At 40.1% G+C, this 23,416-nt stretch overlaps 1 protein-coding gene across 1 annotated transcript in view; it reads right to left on the bottom strand.

Annotated features, from left to right (window-relative positions):
- LOC126473381 (dolichyl-phosphate beta-glucosyltransferase) overlaps positions 1–23,416 on the bottom strand; it is a 116,830-nt gene that overhangs the window by 37,378 nt on the left and 56,036 nt on the right. The window contains exon 4 of the mRNA XM_050100390.1: positions 10,395–10,503. Within this exon, the coding sequence (XP_049956347.1) occupies positions 10,395–10,503 (109 nt within the window). The remainder of the gene's footprint in view (positions 1–10,394; positions 10,504–23,416) is intronic.

The raw sequence follows: 23,416 nt of genomic DNA, 5'->3' as shown, positions 1-23,416 counted from the left end.
CTCAATCAGAGATTGGTTGTGGTACGGTTAGAAAATGACATAGAGCACTTTAGCAGTAGCTGGGAAGTGCAACACAGGAGTGCATGAATGGCTCTCGATGAAATTCACCCTTGTTGTGAATCAACTTGACCACCACTATGCCGCAGAAGTACAAGATGTGATTACTGCACCATCTCAAGAGATTAATACAAAAGGCTCACATTGGATTAATCCGAAGAGTCGCAGCATCACACAGGAAGCGAATCCATCACATGCTGACACAAGAAGACATATGCAATTGCAAGCGGTCAGCAATATTAGCATCGTTTGTGGAGCAAGGTATATACAGTTACAGTTCCTGACAATCTACTACAAACACTGTGGAGCAGCAGGCTGCCATCACAAGTCAAAGCGATCATGGGGTCACAAATGGAAATGTTGTTGGACACCGTAAAGGAGCTCGCCAATCAAATTCAAGAGGCCATTGCACTTCCACAGGTTAATACAGTGGCAGTGCCGGGCACTAGAACAACAGTGACAGTAACAGTTGGGTGCAAATAGTTTGACTCATTGGCAGCACACAGTTCAGTACGATGCTATCACAAAGGTTTAGGGAAAGGGGTAGAGTTTGGAAAAGTCACCCAGAACCTCGGGTCAGGGGAGACTTATAGGATGGAATGAGAAGGAAAGTCTTTCCTTCTCATCCCAACTGGTAAGTCCCCCCTGACTCGGGGTTCTGAGACTCTTTTCCAAACTCCAACCTCCTCCTAAACTCCTCCAGTCCTTTTCCTTCGTCCCTTTTCCTTCCCCTTCAACCCTTCTGCCAGAAGAAGGAGCCACTGACTCTGAAGCTGGCATATATAAAACACTTTTTTATATGTGTGTCTTCCTGCTATCATCTGGTGAGTAGATTTTTTATCTATCCATTACATTATATTGTCAAAAATTGACTATTTTCATTGTTATAAAACAATACAAAGCACTAAACACTTCCTCAATTATAGTTGTGCTTGGAAAGGTAGAGGATGTTATCGCCGAAGATAAAAACAAGCTGATCGTCAACCAATGCTGCGTCATCGAGCATGGAACAATCTATATGCTGGTAACACCATAGGTTCAGTGAACAAGTACAAAAATGTACAGCACCATGTTCATACTAAAATGAAAGCAGCAGTCAGTAGTAGGCAGAACTGACTGCCCCACAAAGTTATGGTGCCTGTTCATTAGTGATACAAGGTCCCATCCAGATGTATCTGATAGACACCAGCTCAGATTTAAACATCCTACCAAGAACTTCAGTGCACAGCTGTAGACTGCCTATGGCATTCCGTTTATATGTTGCTAATAACTCGTCCACTTCAACACATGGAACACCATGGATCGAGTTGAATTTATGACTGCACCACCCGTTCAACTGAGACTTCACTATCACCAATGTTACGGAGCCGATTATAAGAGCCGACCTCCTGGCATGTTACTGGACTGATGACAGCAGGCCTTCAATACACTATTGGATGTGGTGCTCGGAGTCAGAATAGACACATAATATGACTGAGCAAACTGACTCACACATTACCACTCAACCAGAGATTGGTTGTGGTACATCATCAGAACATCAGTGCACAGTGTTAAGCTGATGCAGGCATCTGTAGTGAAGTATGCCTCTCTTCTAAGACAGTTTCCAACTTTGAGCAGACCTCCATGCACACCTACACATATATCATATAATACGGTGCATAGAACTGAAACTACAGATGATCCTCTGGTATCTTGTAGATCCATGCATTTGGCACCTGATCATTTGGCCATCGCAGAATTTGACGGGATGCTTAAGAAAGGAATAATCTGACCATCATGTAGCCCATGGTTACCTGCACTGCACCTCTTCCTGAAGAAACGAAGAGGCTGGCATCCACGCACTCAACTCCAGAACTGTACCTGATCACTATCTCATGTTGATGTTGCGTGACTACAATTACATGCTGCATGGCACAACAGTACTCAGTGTTTTGGCTCTGAGCACTATGGGACTTAACATCTGTGGTCATCAGTCCTCTAGAACTTAGAACTAATTAAACCTAACTGACCTAAGGACATCACACACATCCATGCCCGAGGCAGGATTCGAACCTGCGACCATAGCGGTCACGTGGTTCCAGACTGCAGCGCCTAGAACCGCACGGCCACACAGGCCAGCTTCAGTGTTTTGGACTGTGCCCAATTATACAAGCAAATATCCGTGGTGGAGGAAGACATTCCCAAGATGGTGATGATTACCCCATTTGGGCGTGTTGAAAGCAGATTCATGATGTTTGGAATACGAAATGCTGCCCAAACCTGGTAAAGGTTTATCAATTCCACTCTGCAAGGACAGTATGTGAGAAAAGTGCAAATTGTGTTTCACATGTTCGATGTTTTTGGAATCCATGCCACTTAGCCTGGAGGATCATCCTGTTCGAGGTATAAAGGATATTAGACAGGAGTTTTGTTGATCACTTCTACTATCCTTCTTGTAAACGGATGTGACCTGTGGTTTTTTCCAAGAACTGGACATGTTCTTTTGTTCGAGGGTCTACAATAGATTATAGTTAGAAGAGGGGAAAATGCAGTACAGAATTTGACAGGGATTCCATTGGGCCCTAGAGCTTTATTCAGTTTTAACGATTTCAGATGGTTCTCAACACCACTAACACTAATATTTATTTCATTCATCTTTTCAGTGGTATGAGAATTAAATTTGGGCAATTCTCCCGGGTTTTCCTTTGTAAAGTAACATTTGAAAATGGAGTTAAGCATTTCAGCTTTTGCTATACTTCCCTCAATTGCAGTTCCTGTCTCATTCAGTAGGGACTGGACACAAACTTTGGTTCCATCAAAGCCTTTACATATGAGCAGAATTTCTATGGGTTTTGTGAAATATTATTTGACAATATTCTGCTACAGTAGTTACCTGAAGCCATCATGCACTGCTTTCTGGACAGCCAAACGCATTTCATTCAGCACCTCTCTATCTGTACCCCTATGCTTTGTTTCACACAAATTAAGCAGTAGATTTTGTCTTTTTTTTTAAATTTCTTTACAGTGATTGTATACCATGGAGTTTCCTTACCATTATTAACTGTTCTCCTGGGCGTACATCTATACAGTGCATGATCAATTATTCTTTTATACTTAGACCATAGTTCCTCTTTTTGCTTCTGCCCTGCACTGGAAGTTTCACGTTCCTCACTGAGATATGACACTGCTGACTTTTTATTACTTTACTGCAGATAATATCTATCTGCTTGTTTTAGTTGTCTTTGGTACTTAAGTAATCACTGTTGCCACAAACGAGCGTAGTTACTGATACCAGTTTCGATGTGGACATCCTCAAAGAGGTCAGGTCCATTTGTTGCCGTTACATCCAATATACTGTAGTTCCATCATGAGTGGGGTTCCTAACTATCTGTTCTAGGTAGTTTTCTGAGAAGGCATTTAGTAATGCTTCACAGGATGCCTTGTTGTTGTTGTGGTCTTCAGTACAGAACCTGGTTTGATGCAGCCCTCCGTGCTACTCTATCCTGTGCAAGTTTCTTCATTTCCAAGTAACTACTGCAACCTACATTCTTCTGAAACTAGTTAGTGTATTCATCTCTTGGTCTCCCTCTACGGTTTTTACCCTCCACACTGTCCTCCAATACTAATTGGGTGATCCCTCGATGCCACAGAAACATGTCCTACCAACCGATCCTTTCTTCTAGTCAGGTTGTGCCACAAATTCCTCTTCTCCCCAATTCTATTCAGTACCTCCTCATTAGTTACATGATCTACCCGTCTTATCTTCAGCATTCTTCTGTAGCACCACATTTTAAAAGCTTCTATTCTCTCCTTGTCTAAATAGTTATCGTCCATGTTCCACTTCCATACATGGCTACACTCCATACAAACACTTTCAGAAAAAACTTTCTGACACATAAATCTATACTCGATGTTAACAAAATTCTCTTCTTCAAAAATGCTTTCTTTGCCATTGCCAGTCTGCATTTTATATCCTCTCTACTTTGACCATCATAGTTCATTTGCTCCCCAAAAAGGAAAACTCATCTACTACTTTAAGTGTCTCATTTCCTAATCTAATTCCCTCAGCATCACATGATTTAATCTGACTACATTCCATTATCCTCATTTTGCTTTTGTTGATGTTCATCTCATATCCTTCTTTAAAGATAATGTCCATTCCATTCAACTGCTCTTCCAGGTCCTGTGATGTCTCTGACACAATTACAGTGTCATTGGCAAATTGCAAAGTTGTTATTTCTACTCCATGGATTTTAATTCCTACTCCAAATTTTTCTTTTGTTTCCTTTACTGCTTGCTCAATATACAGATTGAATAACATCGGGGATAGGCTACAACCCTGCCTCTTTCCCTTCTCAATCAGTTCTGCCCTTTCATACCCCTTAACTCTTATGACTGCCATCTGGTTTCTGTACAAATTGTAGATAGCCTTTCACTCCCTGTATTTGACTCCTGAAACCTTCAGAATTTGATAGAGAGTATTCCAATCAACATTGTCAAAAGTCTACAAATGCTAGAACATAGGTTTGCCTTTCCTTAATCCATCTTCTAACATAAGTCATACGGTCAGTACTGTCTCACATGTTCCAACATTTCTACAGAACCCAAACTGACCCTCTACCAGTTTTTCCAGTTGTGTGTAAACAATGTGTGTTAGTATTTTGCAACCGTGACTTATTAAACTGATAGTTTGGTAATTTTCACACCTGTCAACACCTGCTTTCTTTGGGATTGGAATTATTATATTCTTCTTGAAGTCTGAGGGTATTTCACCTGTCTCATACATCTTGCTCACCAGTTGGTAGAGTTTTGTCAGGGCCGGCTCTCCCAAGGCTATCAGTAGTTATAATGGAGCGTTTTCTACTCCTGAGGCTTTGTTTCAGCTTAGGTCTTTCAGTGCTCTGTCAAACTCTTCATACAGTATCATATCTCGCATTTCATCTTCATCTATGTCCTCTTCCATTTCCATAATACCGCCCTCAAGCACATTGCCCTTGTATAGACCGTCTAGATACTCCTTCCACCTTTTTGCTTTCCTTTCTTTGCTTAGAACTGGTTTTCCATCTGAGCTCTCTTTTCTCTAATGGTCTCTTTAATTTTCCTGTAGGCAGTATCTATCTTATCCCTAGTGATAACACCCTAATGAAATCTGGAGACGAATCTGGTGAGCTATAGAAGGACCGAATTATCATTTTATGCCAATTGCTGATACTGAATCTTGCCCAAATAAAGTCTCTGCAGCTTCAGTTTCTATCTGAGTCGATTTGGGTTTCTTGACTGTTGTGACAAATACACCACCTCCAGTTCCCAATTGCCTATCCTTTCAATATTCACTTACATTATCCCCAACCCCCCCCCCCCCCCCAATCTCACTGCTGTAAATATCAGGTTTCAACCAGCTTTCTGCAACTAGTATTATGTGAGCTCCACTGCTTTTCAGGAGCACTTCAAACTCTGGCACTTTGTTGCAAAAGCTTCGGCAGTTAACCATTAGGATTTTAATACTCTCATTTGTGGCAGGCGTTTCTTTTGGCCTTCCACTGACATTTTTGTGTTTCCTAAAGCTATCACAGCTAATATAAAAAAAATCCTTGTATCCACCCTATACACAGTCAGCTATGTAAGTAGCAGCCTCTTATGTGTGGTGTACACCTGATCCATTTAGGGGGACTCTACAGTTCTCAACTCTATGGCGCAGCTTATCTTGTCACAGAAGCATTGAAGTCTCTGGTTCAGTCCTTCCATTTCACATAGAAAATGTTGTGGGGATGGCAAGCCAGACTGAGTTTTATTGAAAGAAAACTTAGAAGATGCAGCTGATCTACTAAAGCCTACACTACATTTGTTTGTGCTCTGCTGGAGTATCCATACCAGACAGAACTGACAGAGGACATCGATGTTGTTGTTGTGGTCTTCAGTCCTGAGACTGGTTTGATGCAGCTCTCCATGCTACTCTATCCTGTGCAAGCTGCTTCATCTCCCAGTACCTACTGCAACCTATATCCTTCTGAATCTGTTTAGTGTATTCATCTCTTGGTCTCCCTCTATGATTTTTACCCTCCACGCTGCCCTCCAATGCTAAATTGGTGATCCCTTGATGCCTCAGAACATGTCCTATCAACCGATCCTTTCTTCTAGTTAAGTTGTGCCACAAACTTCTCTTCTCCCCAAACCTATTCAATACCTCCTCATTAGTTATATGATCTACCCATCTAATCTTCAGCATTCTTTTGTAGCACCACATTTCGAAAGCTTCTATTCTCTTCTTGTCCAAACTAGTTATCGTCCATGTTTCACTTCCATACATGGCTACACTCCAAACAAATACTTTCAGAAACAACTTCCTGACACTTAAATCTATACTCGATGTTAACAAATTTCTCTTCTTCAGAAACGCTTTCCTCTCTACTTCAACCATCATCAGTTATTTTGCTCCCCAAATAGCAAAACTCCTTTACTACTTAAAGTGTCTCATTTCCTAATCTAATTCCCTCAGGATCACCCGACTTAATTCGACTACATTCCATTATCCTCGTTTTGCTTTTGTTGATGTTCATCTTATACCCTCCTTTATTGACACTGTCCATTCTGTTCAACTGCTCTTCCAAGTCCTTTGCTGTCTCCGACAGAATTACAATGTCATCGGCGAACCTCAAAGTTTTTATTTCTTCTCCATGGATTTTAATACCTACTCCAAATTTTTCTTTTGTTTCCTTCTCTGCTTGCTCAATATACAGACTGAATAACATCGGGGATAGGCTACAACCCTGTCTCACTCCCTTCCCAACCACCGCTTCCCTTTCATGCCCCTCAACTCTTATAACTGCCATCTGGTTTCTGTACAAATTGTAAATAGCCTTTCGCTCCCTGTATTTTACCCCTGCCACCTTCAGAATTTGAAAGAGAGTATTCCAGTCAACATTGTCAAAAGCTTTCTCTTAAGTCCACAAATGCTAGAAACATAGGTTTGCCTTTCCTTAATCTAACTTCTAAGATAAGTCGTAGGGTCAGTATTGCCTCACCTGTTACAACATTTCTACAGAATCCAAACTGATCTTCCCCGAGGTCGGCTTCTATCAGTTTTTCCATTCGTCTGTAAAGAATTCGCATCAGTATTTTGCAGCTGTGACTTAATAAACTGATAGTTTGGTAATTTTCACATCTGTCAGCACCTGCTTTCTTTGGGATCGGAATTATTATATTCTTCTTGAAGTCTGAGGGTATTTCGCCTGTCTCATACATCTTGCTCACCAGATGGGTACATTGCCCTTGTATAGGCCCTCTATATACTCCCTCCACCATTCTGCTTTCCCTTCTTTGCTTAGAACTGGGCTTCCATCTGAGCTCTTGATATTCATACAAGTGGTTCTCTTTTCTCCAAAGGTCTCTTTAATTTTCCTGTAGGCAGTATCTATCTTACCCCTAGTGAGATAACCCTCTGCATCCTTATATTTGTCCTCTAGCCATCCCTGCTTAGCCATTTTGCACTTCCTGTCGATCTCGTTTTTGGGACGTTTGTATTCCTTTTTGCCTGCTTTATTTACTGCATTTTTATATTTTCTCCTTTCATCAATTAAATTCAATATCTCTTCTGTTACCCAAGGATTTCTACTAGCCCTCATCTTTTTACCTACTTGATCCTCTGCTGCCTTCACTACTTCATCTCTCAAAGCTACCCATTCTTCTTCTACTGTATTTCTTTCCCCCATTCCTGTCGATTGTTCCCTTATGCTCTCCCTGATATTCTGTACAACCTCTGGTTCTTTCAGTTTATCCAGGTCCCATCTCCTTAAATTCCCACCCTTTTGCAGTTTCTTCAGTTTTAATCTACAGTTCATAACCAATAGATTGTGATCAGAGTCCACTGGCAACTCATTTTGTATTATTATGAAGTATAGGTGAGAGTGTCATGGATATGAGACACAAGTTGGGATGGCAATCACTAAAATAAAGGTGTTTTTCACAGCAGCAAGATCTTTTTCATGAAATTTCAATTGCCAACTTTCTCCTCCAAATGCAAAAATATTTTCTTGACAACAACCTACATAGGTAGAAATTATCATCATAATAAAATACGAGAAATCAGAGCTCATAAAGAAAAAGTTAAGTGTTGGTTTTCCTGGATGCTGTTTTGAGAGTGAAATGGCAGAGAAATACCATATTTACTCGAATCTAAGCCGCACTTTTTTTCCGGTTTTTGTAATCCCAAAAACCGCTTGCAGCTTAGAAGGAGTGCAAAGTAAGCTTAAGTTCTGAAATATGTTTGTAGGTGCCGCCACAACTAACTTCTGCCGTCAAATATATGTAGCCGGCCTGGGTGGCTCAGCGGTTCTAGGCGCTACAATCTGGAACCGCGACCGCTATGGTCGCAGGTTCGAATCCTGCCTCGGGCATGGATGTGTGTGATGTCCTTAGGTTAGTTAGGTTTAAGTAGTTCTAAGTTCTAGGGGACTGGTGGCCTTAGAAGTTAAGTCCCATAGTGCTCAGAGCCATTTGAACCATTTTGAATATATGTAGCGCTACACAGGCATGCTTTGCAGGCACAAAAATAAATACTGGCCCAAAATAAATTAAAAGAAAAGGTAGAAGAATGTAAACATTATGCCATGTATTCTTTCGTGTTTGCTGCTATCTCATTTAAATCCTGTCTGCCCAATAAACTATGAAACTAGAGTGAGACAACAGCAAACACGGAAGAATATACATATCATGTCATGTTTATATACGTATTATTCTTATGCTGAATAGTGATACAGTAGGAAAAGAGGCACGGCAACTGACTAGATTTTTAAATCTAGGATGACTCTAATTTCTGTGCAGAACGTAATGTACTAAAGAGGTGTTTGCAAAGATTTTCAAACGGAGAAAAAATTTTGCTAAACTCTCGTTCAGAACCTCTTCTATCATACGCAGTCTATTATTTGGTTCTTGTTGATTATTATCAAAGAAAGTAGCAGTGTGAGTAACAACAAATAGCAGTCTCTTGCCATTGTTTCGCTTATGAGACAATTCCTCTCTTTTTGTTTTTATTGTAAGCTGTGGTAGCGCGCACAAAAGCAAGTCACGCCGCGAGCGGCGACAGGTCGTAAACACTCTTTATCAGAATGTGACAAACAATGCATGATACATTAAAATAATGCAGTTTCAGCTTAGAGTGACGTAAACACCTATAACAAAGAGAACGCCACTTATCATATGAAAGCAAAATAAGCAATCGATTCACGAAGCACATGAAAAAGGAAGGGTACCCGTACAAATAAGGACGGAGCGCCTGACACATAGCAATGGCTACTTGGTAAAGCTTAACTGTCAAGCTTATGACTTGAACCAAGCCACTGTAGCTGTATCTTCATCCATTTGACCTAAATTGTGTCTCATGTTACAATGGACCAACTTTGTTTCGATTTGGAGGTGCGGTCTAAAACTTTTCTCCACCCTTGAATTTTGAGTCTCAAATTTCAGGTGCGGCTTAGACTCGGGAAATTTTTTTTCCTTGATTTCGAGTCTCATTTTTCAGGTGCGGCTTAGATTCAAGTAAATACGGTAGTCTGACAGTGGTTCAATGAACCCTCTGCAATACACTTAAGTGTGATTTGTAAAGTAGTCATGAAGATGCAGACGTAGCTGAAATTTGTTCATGGGATGTGCTCTGAACTGTAGCAATACGCTGCTCGGTAACCTTGTTAGAAAGCTTGGTCACTGCTGTTCTATAACTGTTGATCACATTCAAAATTAAAGGAGTAATTTGTTTTACTGTTTACTGCACAATGAAACAAATGACTGTCCAGTATATCTTCAGTTCATCTTGCTTGTACTAGTCCAACTGCCAACAAAAATTAACAAGTTAGACCAGTAGCCATAGTGGGATTAAATATTACATGTCTACACAGTTATTGAAATTAAAAGTGACACATAGTGTGACTGATGTAGTTTGCTGCAGACTACAATGATTATGATACACATATTTGTGCAAACGACTATGTTCACTTCAACTGGGTGTCAAAGGAAACCATTTATGTACACTTGGAATTACGCTATCTGTCAGCAATATTCCTGAGGAACAGTGCATCAACTCATAACATTAGCCCTATCAACAGCAGCAAACGTAAAATCAGACATGGATTTCATAAAATCTGAGACATTTCTCACGAAGTGAAGACTGTATAAAATGGCAGTTAGGGAAGAGGATTCAGATTAAAACATGACTACTGTCTCTTCACAAATAAGATATGTTTTAAATATTAATAAAGTATTGATAATAATACATATATCAGAAGAATGAAGGTCTCATTCATTTTGAACCACAGCAGTGCAAAGTATAATTAAAAAGAAATACATGTAATAATGAGACTTTGTACCTCCAGTCAACTTCTGGAGGCTCGTTTCAAGTTTTTCAAGTTCTGAAAACTTCGTAGCACCATCAGCATCAGCAAAAAGTATAACAGCTCCTCGGGAGCTTAGAACACCCTGAAAATAAAGACAAAGAAAAATCATAATGTGAGCAAAAGCACACATACACTATCAAAAACAGGAAAAGTGGTTGAACTTAATTTAACAGCAAAAATTCATGTACTGTATCAAAAGAAAATTTACTTGAGAAAACAATAAATTGGCAAATGAGCCATCCATTTTGGGGATGCTGCAAACTAGTTGTGGAACAGAACAGGTTATGTTAACTAACTGAGCATGACCTGGATTTAAGTGACTGACTGCTACAAAACCTATATATGCAAAAGAAACAAGATAGAAATATCAGTATTGACTAAAGTAAGTTTTTGACAGGGCAGTAATAGGTAATGCAGCATCTTATCACATCAATCTTAAAACAACTGCACAACTCCCAGTGCCCACAGATTAGGCCTAGTATACACACTGAGTAATTTCAACACATGTTTCTACACTGCAGTAAAATCACAGTAAGCGTATTGCAGCTAGTTCACAGTAGGCCATAAACACGACAAAAAGTGTGAATGAATAGACCTTCTTGCAATGAATATGTTGTGACACAGCATGAATATTTGTTCCAGGCAAGGACTTTAGCCCAAACTCCCATTTATAATGAGCAGTGGTCTTAACTGTTACACTGTTAATTCAATTAGAGAGTTATGGGATGAAGCAAGGAAAATAGGGGAATAGGAAAAAACGCAATGGTAGTAGAAGAATTCTGTGAACACAACAATGACAAATGACTTCAGGGAAATTACACAGATATGGCTGGCAGCAGTCAAGAAAATGAGGCAAGTACAGTACATCACAAATAGAAAATCACAGTAGGGCTGTCTCTGTATTTTACAGTGTCTGTATAGTCCAATGCAATGTTCCTTTGGACATGCATGTACTAGTAACATTCAAAAATTTGCACTAGACCAGCACTCAAAGCCAAATTTCCCACTTTACACAAGCAATCACCATAACCTCCCTTGCCATCCGAGTACACCTCTAGGACCAACCCAAACTCCCATATGTCCTGGTGTCTTACATTCCATAATTCTAACATACAAATCGCCTGATTCCTGCTGAGGGAGAGACAGTGTTTTGCTCATCAGGTTTCCTTGCTTTGGTATAAAATACAGCAGCACAGTGTCTGTATAGTTCAATGTAATGTTCCTTCGGACATACATACATGACACTGCTGACGATTGACAGCCACATTAAATTATGAAATGTATTCTCAAATTGTGAATGTGATTGTACAACGGCTATATGATTTATAACAACTTTTGAAAATTTGTGCTGGACCATGATTCGGACCCAGATTTCTGACTTTAAGCAAGCTGTCACCATAAATGCCTTGGCCACCGAGCATGCATTGAGGACAAACACAAACTTTCATATCTCCTAGTGTCTTACATCCCAAAGCATTCATAAACAAATTGTATGTTTCACACACAGTGAGGGACATTGTTTGACTAGTCAGATTGCATTCCTTTGGCATAAAATACAGTAGGGCTGTGTCTGTATTTTCCAGTGTATGTACAGTTCAATGCAATGTTAAATCTTATGATTTGTGAGTGAGCATTATGGGACATTCCTTCAGAAACAACATGTTTAGAAATTTTCCTATGAAGTCCCATCACAGACCTAAGAAAAAAACTGGGAGTCTGGACAAGGGCCTTATGCTTCTGAATGTTGCAAGAAGATCATTTCACTGGTGTCTGTGAACATTGTTCTCCATAGGTCACTTCTCTTGACACAATGCTTGATCATCATCAAACATGCACAACTCAGTAATATACACTCTATTCTAGCACAAAATTCCAGAAAGTGTCCCAGTCAAATAATAACAGTGAAGTAATCTCTCTGTGGATGAACACAGCCACTGACCTCTACTTGCCTACTTTATTTCCCACCCAACTGCTCTACATAGGTTCCATATCAGTACAAGCAAATCTGCATTGCATGGCTTCTTAAACTGGGACTCACATAGTAATCCAGAAAAAAAATGTTTTTGGACTCTTAATCTTATCCTTCACTTTCACAACAATGTTCATGTTGTTTGTTGCATAGTAAAAAATGATCAACTGCAACCACTCACCACTTACAACCATTGGTTTCGGTTTTTCGTATTTTATTGCAATCATTCATAGCTGTCACTAATAATAGATTTAGGCCATCTGTTTCCTCTGCTTTGACCAATGTGTAACTACTGAAGTGTAGGGAACTCCTGTCAGGTTCCAACAATCACACCCAAGAACTAGCTGTGTTGCCGAATGAGTGGGCATGGATAGTACAAGTGTATGATCTGTTGTGTTGAGAGATCCACCAAACTTCTCAGTTTGAGTGACAGTGTTTATCTGTTTAGTGTAGAAATGACAGAATTTTGTATAAAGTAATCCAGTGTTTCTAATGTGCTTTGGCATACAAGGTCAGAAACAAGCAGGTAGATTTTGTCAAGTTAGGGGCTGGCATTGTTTCACGACATACATAATTCAAAATAGCTTAGCAATACATAAGCAGTTACATCTTTCAAAGACCAAGTCAACACATAATAATGAGACCACAGATCCTGCAGCAACAGGACCCTTCAGCTATGACAGGTAAGTGCAGAGAAATAGAATTGTAGACATGCATGTGAAAAAGCAAAACTATGATGAAATATTTCAGCAATATGGATTTGCTTTCATTCCTGCAAATACTGAAGAATGAAATATGCAACCAATTTGGAAAATTGCTTAGCGATTGAAAGTCAGGAACTTACATAATTAGAAAGTCACCCACTTATGAAACTTGCTTCCTAATCCAAAAGACCTGCACAGTTTTTAATGGCTATTGGAATCATCTTATATAGAAAAAGAATTACTGAATCCCACACATTGATCAATGGGAAACAGTTAAGAGCATCCTATGAAGCCTATAACTTAACTGCAAAGATTAAGAAATCATACAATTTAGGCAAGATCATATGTTATCAGCCAGTGGCAGTAAGAATGAATAGGATTATTCTGAGCCAAAAATTTGTATGCATAGATGCATGCACATGTGTGCTCTCACTCTCTCTCTCTCTCTCCCCTACACACACACACACACACACACACACACACACACACACACACACACAATCGTACTACACATTCAGAAATTATTCTTTGGAGTAGAAGAAGTTGTCAAGCAGATAGTTTGTACTTGAAATTAATTTTATTCTCTATTAAAATCTTTACTTCAGTGGACAGGTGGTCAAAGATTTTTATGGCTGAAACCTCACTTCTTTCTGTGCCATACTAAACCTGAGTTATGGATAGTGTAAATCATTTCTCCTACCAGTATCACATTTATGAAAGTTACTGTTGTTTTCAAACTGTGACTGATTGTTGGCAACAAACAATGTAAGGAACTAAGTGTACTGTGACGCTGTTGTTACTATGCTCAGCTGGTTAAAGAGCTGTCTACAAAATGTTCTAGGGTGGATACGTGCAGAAAACATTGTTCTTTCCTCAATGACAGGTTAACCCGGGAATATGATGCCATAAGACAGTTGACGTGGCCTTAAGTCCAAAAACTGGTTTGATGCAGCACTCCACGTTACTCTATCCTGTGCTAGCCTCTTCCTCCCCAAATAACTACTGCAAGTTAAATTCTTCTGAATTTGCTTACTGTATTCATCTCCTGGTCTCACCCTACAATTTTTACCCCCACAATTTCCTCCAATACTAAAGTGGTGTTCTCTCTATGTCTCATAAAGTGACCTATCAACCGATCCCTTCTTCTAGTCATGTTGTGCACAAATTTCTGTTCTCCCTAATTCTACTCAGTACCTCATCATTATTTACGTGATCTACCCACACAATCTTCAGCATTCTTCTGCAGAACCACATTTCAAAAGCTTCTATTCTCTTCTTGTCTAAACTTGTCTTCCTGACAATCTATATCCAATATTAAGAGAGTTCTCTTCTTCAGAAACACTTTTCGTCATTGTCAGTCCACATTTTATATCTTCTCTGATTCATCCACTATCAGTTACTTTGCTGCCCAAATAACAAAACTGACCTGCTACTTTTAGTGTCTCATTTCCCAACCTAATTCCCTCACATTGCCTGATATAATTCTACTACATTCCATTACCCTTATTTTGCTTTTGCTGACATTCATCTTATATCCTCCTTTCAAGACACTGTTCATTCTGTCGAACTGCTCTTCCAAGTCCTTTGCTGTCTCTGACAGAATTAAATCGTCATCAGCAAACTTCAAAGTTTTTATTTCTTCTCCCTAAACTTTAATTCCTACTACAAATTTTTCTTTTGTTTCCTTTTCTGCTTGCCCAGTGAACAGACTGAATAACATCGGTGATAGGCTACAACCCCATCTCACTACCTTCTCAACCACTGCTTCCCTTTCATGACCCTTGACTCTTATAACTGCAGTCTGGTTTTTGTAAACATTTTAAATAGCCTTTTGCTCTCTGTATTTTACCCCTGCTACCTTCAAGATTTAAAAGAATAGTACTCCAGTCAACAATGTCAAAACTTTCTCTGAGTCTGCAAATGCTATAAATGTAGGTCGGCCTTCCTTAATTTATCTTCTACGAGAAGTCATAGGTTCAGTAGTGCCTCATGTGTTATAACATTTCTCCAGAATCCAAAATGATCTTCCCCATGGTCAGCTTCTACCACTGTTTCTATTCTTCTGTAAAGAATTTGTGTTAGTATGCTGCAACCACAACTTATTAAACTGATAATTCGGTAATATTCACTCCTATCGGCACATACTTTCTTTGGAACTTTTTATTTATTTACTTGTGTCCACAACATAACATACATGTATAGCCAATGTTTCCTTGTCAAGTGAGTCTCATTTCAAATTATACTGAGAAGGCGGACGTGTACAGGTATAGAGACAACCCCATGAATCCATTGACTCTGCATGTCAGCAGTGGACTGTTCAAGCTGGTAGAGGCTCCGTAATGGTGTGAGACATATTCAATTGGAGTGATATGGGACACCTGATGCATCTAGATATGATTCAGACAGGTGACATGTGCTTAAGCAGCCTGTCTGATCACCTGCATCCATTCATGCCCATTGTGCATTCCGATGGACTTGGGCATTTCCAGAAGAACAATATAACAACCCACACGTTCAGAATTGTTACACAGTAGCTCCAGGAACACTATTCTGAGTTTAAACACTTCCGCTGGCTACCAAACTCACCAAACATGAACATTATTGAGCACATCTGGGATGCCTTGCAACGTGCTGCTCAGGAGAGATCTCCACCCCCTCATACTCTCAGATTTATGGACAACCCTGTGGAATTCAGGGTGTTAATTCCCTCCACTTCAGACATTAGTCAAGTCCATGCCACGTCATGATGCAGCAGCTCTGTGTGCTCACGGGGGCCCTGCACGGTATTAGGTAGGTGTACAAGTTTCTTTGGTTCTTCAGTGTATGTTGCTTATCATGCACTGCATTAGTGTTTCATTTAAAAATGTAAGAACTGCTGACTATGTTGACTTTCTAGCTCTGGACCAATCTTGTGAGTCCTTTATGAGTCAAAATGGTCTATAATTAGCAATTTCACATTTTGGTTGGTTGGTTTGTCTGGGGGGGGAGGCCAGTAAATAGTGATGTCACTGGCCCCATTGGATTAGAGAAAGATGAGAAACGAAATAAGCCATGCCCTTGCAAAGGAACCATCCCCGCATTTGCCTGAAGCAATTTAGAGAAATCATGCAAAATGTAAATCAGGATGGCCAGATGCGGGTTTGGACCATTGTCCTCCCGCATGCGAGCCCAGTGCGCTAACCACTTCACGATGCGCTGTCCCCGCCCCACTGATGAGTTTTATTATTTGCGTAGTTCGGCTCTGTCTTAATGTTGACTAAATTCGTCAAGTGAAAGAGGAGACAGCGCAGCTGATGAAGAAAATGTCGCCTATGGCGATCATTCACCAGTAACTGACGCTGTCTGACAGCTTCTCGTAATATCTCTTATTCAGAACTCCTTTTTTACAATAGTTACAGCGATTTATTTCTGATACCTATGTACAGTCGGCTCTTCAGGTACCGCCTACTGCGTTACCGGCCGTTAAATTGCTTCTTCCTACTTTCGCTGTTATACACAAAGTTCCTCATTATACATTCTTCATTTTTTTCCTCCGAAGTCCAACAACTGCCTCGGAGTATCCCACCGCCGCGACTCTGGACCTCCATGGAGCGACATCATCAGCCTCACTGTGTTTGCTCCATGGCGGCCCGCTACTTGCCACGTCAACGAAAGTCCGCGCCGGTTGCTGGCTCGGTGTTTGAATTATCTGCACATATAAAAACCAAATACTTCCACAGTATTTATGCACATAACTAACAAATCCTAACCAGCAACTCAATTTTATCATTTAATTAGAATTTGAGCAAGGCCAGGGGCGATAGATGGCACATGCAACAGACCACTTGTCGCCTGTTACACCACAACGACCTTGCTTGGTTTCATCTTTTGCACCCTTCTTATACAGAGGTGTTACTTTATCAATATTACTCTATTTGGATATACACTTTCTCAAATGATGATTTACTATGTCTACTAGTGGTGCCACAAGAAATGTTACACAAGTTTTGATGATAGTATCTGTTCTCACCAGCACCCAATGAATATTTATTAGGTAATCTCTTTATAATTTTACAGTTCCTTGGGTGTTGCTGGGTGCATGAATAATGTATTTGCATGAATTTTTTGATCTGATTGTACACTCTTATTGTAGGGCTGTTTTTTCGCGAGTTTTTATCAAATGCTGTGCTATGTTGGAGAAATAATGGTTGAAAGCACTAGCCACTGTTATTAATAATGAAGTCTGTAGTACTGTCATCAACTGGCCCTGCACCTATGACTCTTCTTATAACTTGCCAGGTTGCTGCAGTTTTATTCTTGAAATTACACATTAATTTGTCATTTTCTAGTTTTTTGTTTTTGAAAACACTTGTTTTAATATTCATTTGTATCTTTTGAAGTAGGTAATAAAGTCAGGACTAGTATTTTGCTTGGAATATTCACAAAACTTCCTCCTATTTTGGCATGGTATCAAAAGAGGAACCAGCATTAAAAAAAGAAATGTACTATACCTGGATTATATGTTTTTAGGTAAATGAGCATACTAGGGACCAATTTGGTGTTTTTAGCAGTAAGTGAGAAATACATTGGAAAGTATCATTTTCTGTTAAATGGAGAAAAAATTCAATGAATATGTGTATGAAGTGGAACACAACTGCAGCAAATGGGCTCAGAAGTATATTAGAGAGAAAGGAGGCTACTTGTGGGGCACTTACAAACAAAGAGGTCGCATGCGGAAGCAAAGAGAATTTTGTCGGATGAATAGCATGCATATTTAGAAAAACTGTGTGCAGAGTTATTAATTATCCTAGCTTTCAAACTGTTAGTTCCTTCCTCATGGAAGAAAGGAGGATATACTGGAGCAGGTTGGCAAAAGGAGCTATTAACACTTACTTTGGCCCTATTTTGTATTTGAATCAATATTTGTGTGCCATTTTGTAGTTAGCTTATGTCTAATGTTGTATCTGTCATGGAAATTCTTTGTCTATGCATACATGTTTCAGTTATGTGAGTTTTTGAACAATGTTGTTTAAATTATGCTTGTGAACTTAAATAACTATTTAAATGATTGTTATGTAATGTACTGTAAAGAACTTGGTCCACAGTTAGGGAACAGAGGGTTAAATGTAAGAGATGTGGGGAAGCAGATTATTGTGGCTCATATTCCCAGAGTTTTGAGGCCAAAAGAGCTTAAGGGCAGTATTTATGGGCCTCAGATGCTGCATTTGGTGATACCATTATCATGGCATGATTTTTAGCCCTATAAATATCATTCCGACACCAAGAAGATATGTAACAGGGCAAGGCCAACAGCACTGCTATGACTGCATTGCCGCCAGGTTAATAGCCACTGCAAATTATGCCACCAGCACCACTAGCCTTCCACTAAATTGTTTATTTTTGGCACTCCGTAAATGGACCAGGTATTTGTGAAATTTGGTTGATTTTATAATAATAATAATTGTGGTGTTGCTAAAAACTCTATCTTACACCAGTGATCATCCCAAATCACAAACCTGGACAGGAATCATAACCTAGTGAATTTCATTCTGAGTGTCCTAATCTATTATGAGGAAGTGGTTGAATTTATGTCGTGTTGTCATTTGCGCAGCCAATTATATTTCTGAGTAAGTCAAAGGACTGCTTATTACATCTACATCTACGTGATTACTCTGCTATTCACAATAAAGTGCCTGGCAGAGGGTTCAATGAACCATCTTCATGCTGTCTCTCTTCCGTTCCACTCTCGAATGGTGTGCGGGAAAAACAAGCACTTAAATTTTTCTGTGTGAGCCCTGATTTCTCTTATTTTATTGTGATGATCATTTCTCCATATGTAGGTGGGTGCCAACAGAATGTTTTTGCAATTGGAAGTGAAAACTGGTGATTTAAATTTCGTGAAAAGATCCCATTGCAACGATAAACACCTTTGTTTTAATGATCAATTCACATATTATGTCTGTACACCTTTGTTTTAATGATTGCCACTCCAATTCACATATTATGTCTGTGGCATGATCTCCCCTATTTCGCAATAATACAAAACGAGCTGTCTTCCTTTGAACTTTTTCGATGTCATTCGTCAGTCCCACCTGATGCGGATCCCATATCACACAGCAGTACTCCATAATAGAGCAGACAAGCATAGTGTAAGCAATCTCTTTAGTAGTCCTTTTTAAGTGTTCTGCCAATGAATCACAGTCTTTGGTTTGCTCTACCCACAACACTATGTGATTATTCCAGTTTAGCTTATTTGTAACTGTAATCCCTAAGTATTTAGTAGAATTTACAGCCTTCAGGTTTGTGTGACTTATCGCGTAATCGAAATTTAGCAGATTTCTTTTAGTACTCATGTGAATAACTTCACGCTTTTCTTTATTCACGGCCAACTGCCACTTTTTGCACCATACAAATATCATATCTAAATCATTTTGCAATTTGTTTTGGTCGTCTGATGACTTTACAAGATGGTAAATGACAGCACCATATGCAAACAATCTAAGAACGACTACTCGGATTGTCTCCTATGTCGTTAATATAGATCAAGAACAATAGAGGGCCTATAACACTTCCTTTGGGAAAGCCAATATTACTTCTGTTTTACGCGATGAATTTCCATCTATTACTACAAACGGTGACCTTTCTGAGAGGAAATCGTGAATTCAGTCACACAGCTCAGGCAATATTCCTTAAGCACACAATCTGGTTAAAAGACACTTGTGAGAACTGTGTCGAAAGCCTTCTGGAAATCTAAAAATATGGAATCAATTTGACTTTCCCGGTCGATAGCACTCATTACTTCATAAGTATAAAGAGCTAGTTGTGTTTCGCAAGAATGATATTTTCTGAATCTGTGATGACTTATGTGTCAATAAATCATTTTCTTCGAGGTAATTCATAATGTTCGAACACAGCATATGTTCCACAACCATACTGCAAATCAACGTTAGTGATAGCGGTCTGTAATTCAGCGTATCACTATTTCCCTTTTCCAGTCTTTAGATGCGGGTCTTTCTGTGAGCAAGAAGTTGCATGTAATTGCTAAATGTGGAACTATTGTATCAGCATACTCCGAAAGAAGCCTGACTGGTATACAATCTGGACCAGAGGCCTTAGCTTTATTAAGTGATTTAAGCTGCTTTGCTACACTGAGGATATCTACTTCTATGTTTCTCATCTTGGCAGTTGTTCTTGATTGGAATTCAGGAATATTTACTTAATCTTCTTTGGTGAAGGAGTTTCAGAAAACCGTATTTAATAGCTCTGCTTTTGTGGCACTGTCATCAGTGACTTCACCGTTGTTACTGTGCAGTGAAGTTATTGATTGCGTTTTGCCATTGGTGTGCTTTATGTATGACCAGAATCTCTTTAGGTTTTCTGCTAGATTCTGAGACAGAGTTTCATTGTGGAAATTATTATAAGCATCTCACATTGAAGTACGCGCTATCTTTTGAACTTCTGCAAAATTTTGCCAATCTTGGTGATTTTGCATTCTTTTAAATTTGGCAAGCTTTTTTTGTTGCTTCTGCAACTGCGGTCTGACCCATTTTGTGTACCATGGGAGATCAGTACCATCACTTATTAATTTATGTGGTATATATCCCTCAATTGCCGTCGATACTATCTCTCATATTTTCTACGCTTACATGATCAGAATGGAAGGAGTGGGGACTGTCTCTTAAAAAGGCATTAAGAGCATTTTTATCAGCATTTTTAAATAGATGTACTTTGTGTTTCTTTTTGATGGTTGAGAGTGTTACGGTATTCAGCCTAGCAGCAACTGCCTTGTGGTTGCTAATCCCTGTAACCATCATGTTACTCCCTATTTGTTCAGGTTTATTTGTTGCTAAGAGGTCAAGTATGCTTTCGCAACCATTTATGCTTAGAGAGGGCTCGGGTTCTATTTGTTCGAAATAATTTCCTGAGAAAGCATTCAGTACACTTTCAGATGACATTTTATGCCTGCTGCCGGCTTTAAATGTATAATTTTTCCAGCATATCGAGGGTAGATTGAAGTCACTACTGACTATAATTGTATGATTGGGGTACCTATTTGAAATGAGACTCAAGTTTTCTTTGAGTTTTTCAGCAACTATATCTTCTGAGTCAGGGGGTCCACAAAACAATCCAATTAATAGTTTAGCCCAATTGTCAAGTATAACCTCTACGCATACTATTTCACAGGAAACTATCTACTTCAATTTCACTACAAGGTAAACTACTTTTGACAGTAATAAATACTCCTTCACCAACTATCTTTTTAAACACTGTTAGGTCGTTTGAAAAAATTTCAGCTGAACTTATTTCCGGCTTTAGCCAGCTTTCAATACCTATAACTATTTGAGCTTCAGTGCTTTCTACTATTAGGGCTTGGAGCTCTGGTTCTTTCCCAACACAGCTACAACAATTTACAACTACAATAATGATCGTTTCTACAACTACCATACTGTGTTTTACCTGCTCCCTTTTAGACGGATGCCCTTTCTGTGGTTACCTGAGACCCTCTAACCTAAAAATCCGCCCAGACCCCCGCTACCTGTGTTGCCGCTTCCTATGTGTAGTGGACTCTTGACCTATTAAGCGGAACTCAGAAACCCACCACCCAATGGCGCAAGTCAAGGAATTTGCAGCCTACATGGTCACAGAACCGTCTGGGTCTCTGATTCAGACTGTCCACTCAACTCTGCACCAAAAGAGGACAGTTGGTTCTATCAATGATGCTGCATATGGTGAGCTCCACCTTAATCTCACAAGCAAGACAAGCAGTCTTTACCATTTCCGCTAGCCGCCTGAAACCAGAGAGAATCTCCTCCGATCCAAAGTGACACATCACTGGTAACGATATGAGCCACCACCTGCAGTTGGCTGCACCCTGTACTCTTCATGGCATCCAGAAGCATCCTTTCCACATCCAGAATGACTCCCCCTGGTATGCATACAGAGTACACACTGGCTTCCTTCCCCTCCTTAGCAGCCATGTTCCTAAGGGGACCTATTACGTGCCTAACGTTGGAGCTCCCAACTAGCAGCAAACCCACCCTCTGTGAATGGCCAGATCTTGCGGGCCAAGAAGCTTCCTCTGGAACAGGATGGACGACTTCATCCAGCTCAGAGACATCATCAGCCACAGATAATGCCCGAAACCTGTTTGTCAAACGAACTGGGGAGGCCCTAGAATTGGCCAATTGGAAAGTCTTTTGCTGCCTCCCAGACTTTGGAATTATCTCCCACTCGACCACGGGTGTGGGGTCAACCTCAGTGCAAGCAGTACCCAGGGCAGCTACAGCAGTGGACCGATCGGGGGACACTTGGGACAGGCTCGACATCCCTCACATCCCCGCGTCCGACTCCTGACAGTGATGCTCCTTGGCAACAGCCTCAAGCTGTGTGACAGAAGCCAACACAGCCTGGAGTTGTAAGTGAAGTGTCACCAACTCAGCTCACATCTGCAAACAGCTATCACAGTTCCTATTTACTGTGTTATCTATTCTAGTGTAAAATGGTTAATGCACACGCTTAGATACCCTGTATTAGGCAATGAAGTTATAGATTGTGATCATTAGCAGACCCCTGATTTAAATTCAGAATCATTTCAGGCTTTCCCCTGTTCAGTATTGCAACTAGTTTCATATGTGTCAGTAATTGGTTTTATAAACTGTTGCGCCTAGTTCATTTAAGGTACATGTTGTTGAGAGGCATATGTTACTGTTTACAATCTCATTGGCCATTTGTTTGTTAGTAGCACATTTATCTGCAAGATGGTTGGTTGGTTGGTTGGTTTGGGGAAGGAGACCAGACAGCGTGGTCATCGGTCTCATCGGATTAGGGAAGGATGGGGAAGGAAGTCGGCCGTGCCCTTTCAGAGGAACCATCCCGGCATTTGCCTGGAGTGGTTTAGGGAAATCACGGAAAACCTAAATCAGGATGGCCGCACGCGGGATTGAACCGTCGTCCTTCCGAATGCGAGTCCAGTGTCTAACCACTGCGCCACCTCGCTCGGTCTATCTGCAAGATTAGGTTACTGTGTTGCAGTATGAACAGATATAAGGAAAGAGTTTACTGTGTGTGTCAAGGAAGGTTAGGTTAGTCTTAGCACTGCCTTCTGCTTTATGATTTTGCTTGACCCGAGAATGCCTAATTAGGTGGGCGACCGGTTTTAATATTTAATGCTACAACTTGCATCTGTGCTGGGAGAACGTCTGTTCTTGACCCACCGTTTATTATTGGTTATGCTTTGCTGGAGTGTTTCGGAAACGAATCTCAGTTTGATTGTTCTGTTTCCATTAGGTTATGTCATGGTCACATATCAAAAATTCCTCACGGAGGTATAATGTTAACAACAA

Source organism: Schistocerca serialis, chromosome 4, assembly GCF_023864345.2.
Source record: "Schistocerca serialis cubense isolate TAMUIC-IGC-003099 chromosome 4, iqSchSeri2.2, whole genome shotgun sequence".
NCBI lineage: Eukaryota > Metazoa > Arthropoda > Insecta > Orthoptera > Acrididae > Schistocerca > Schistocerca serialis.
Note: the sequence above shows the minus strand (reverse complement) of the source record. Positions and strands in the feature narration are given on the sequence as shown.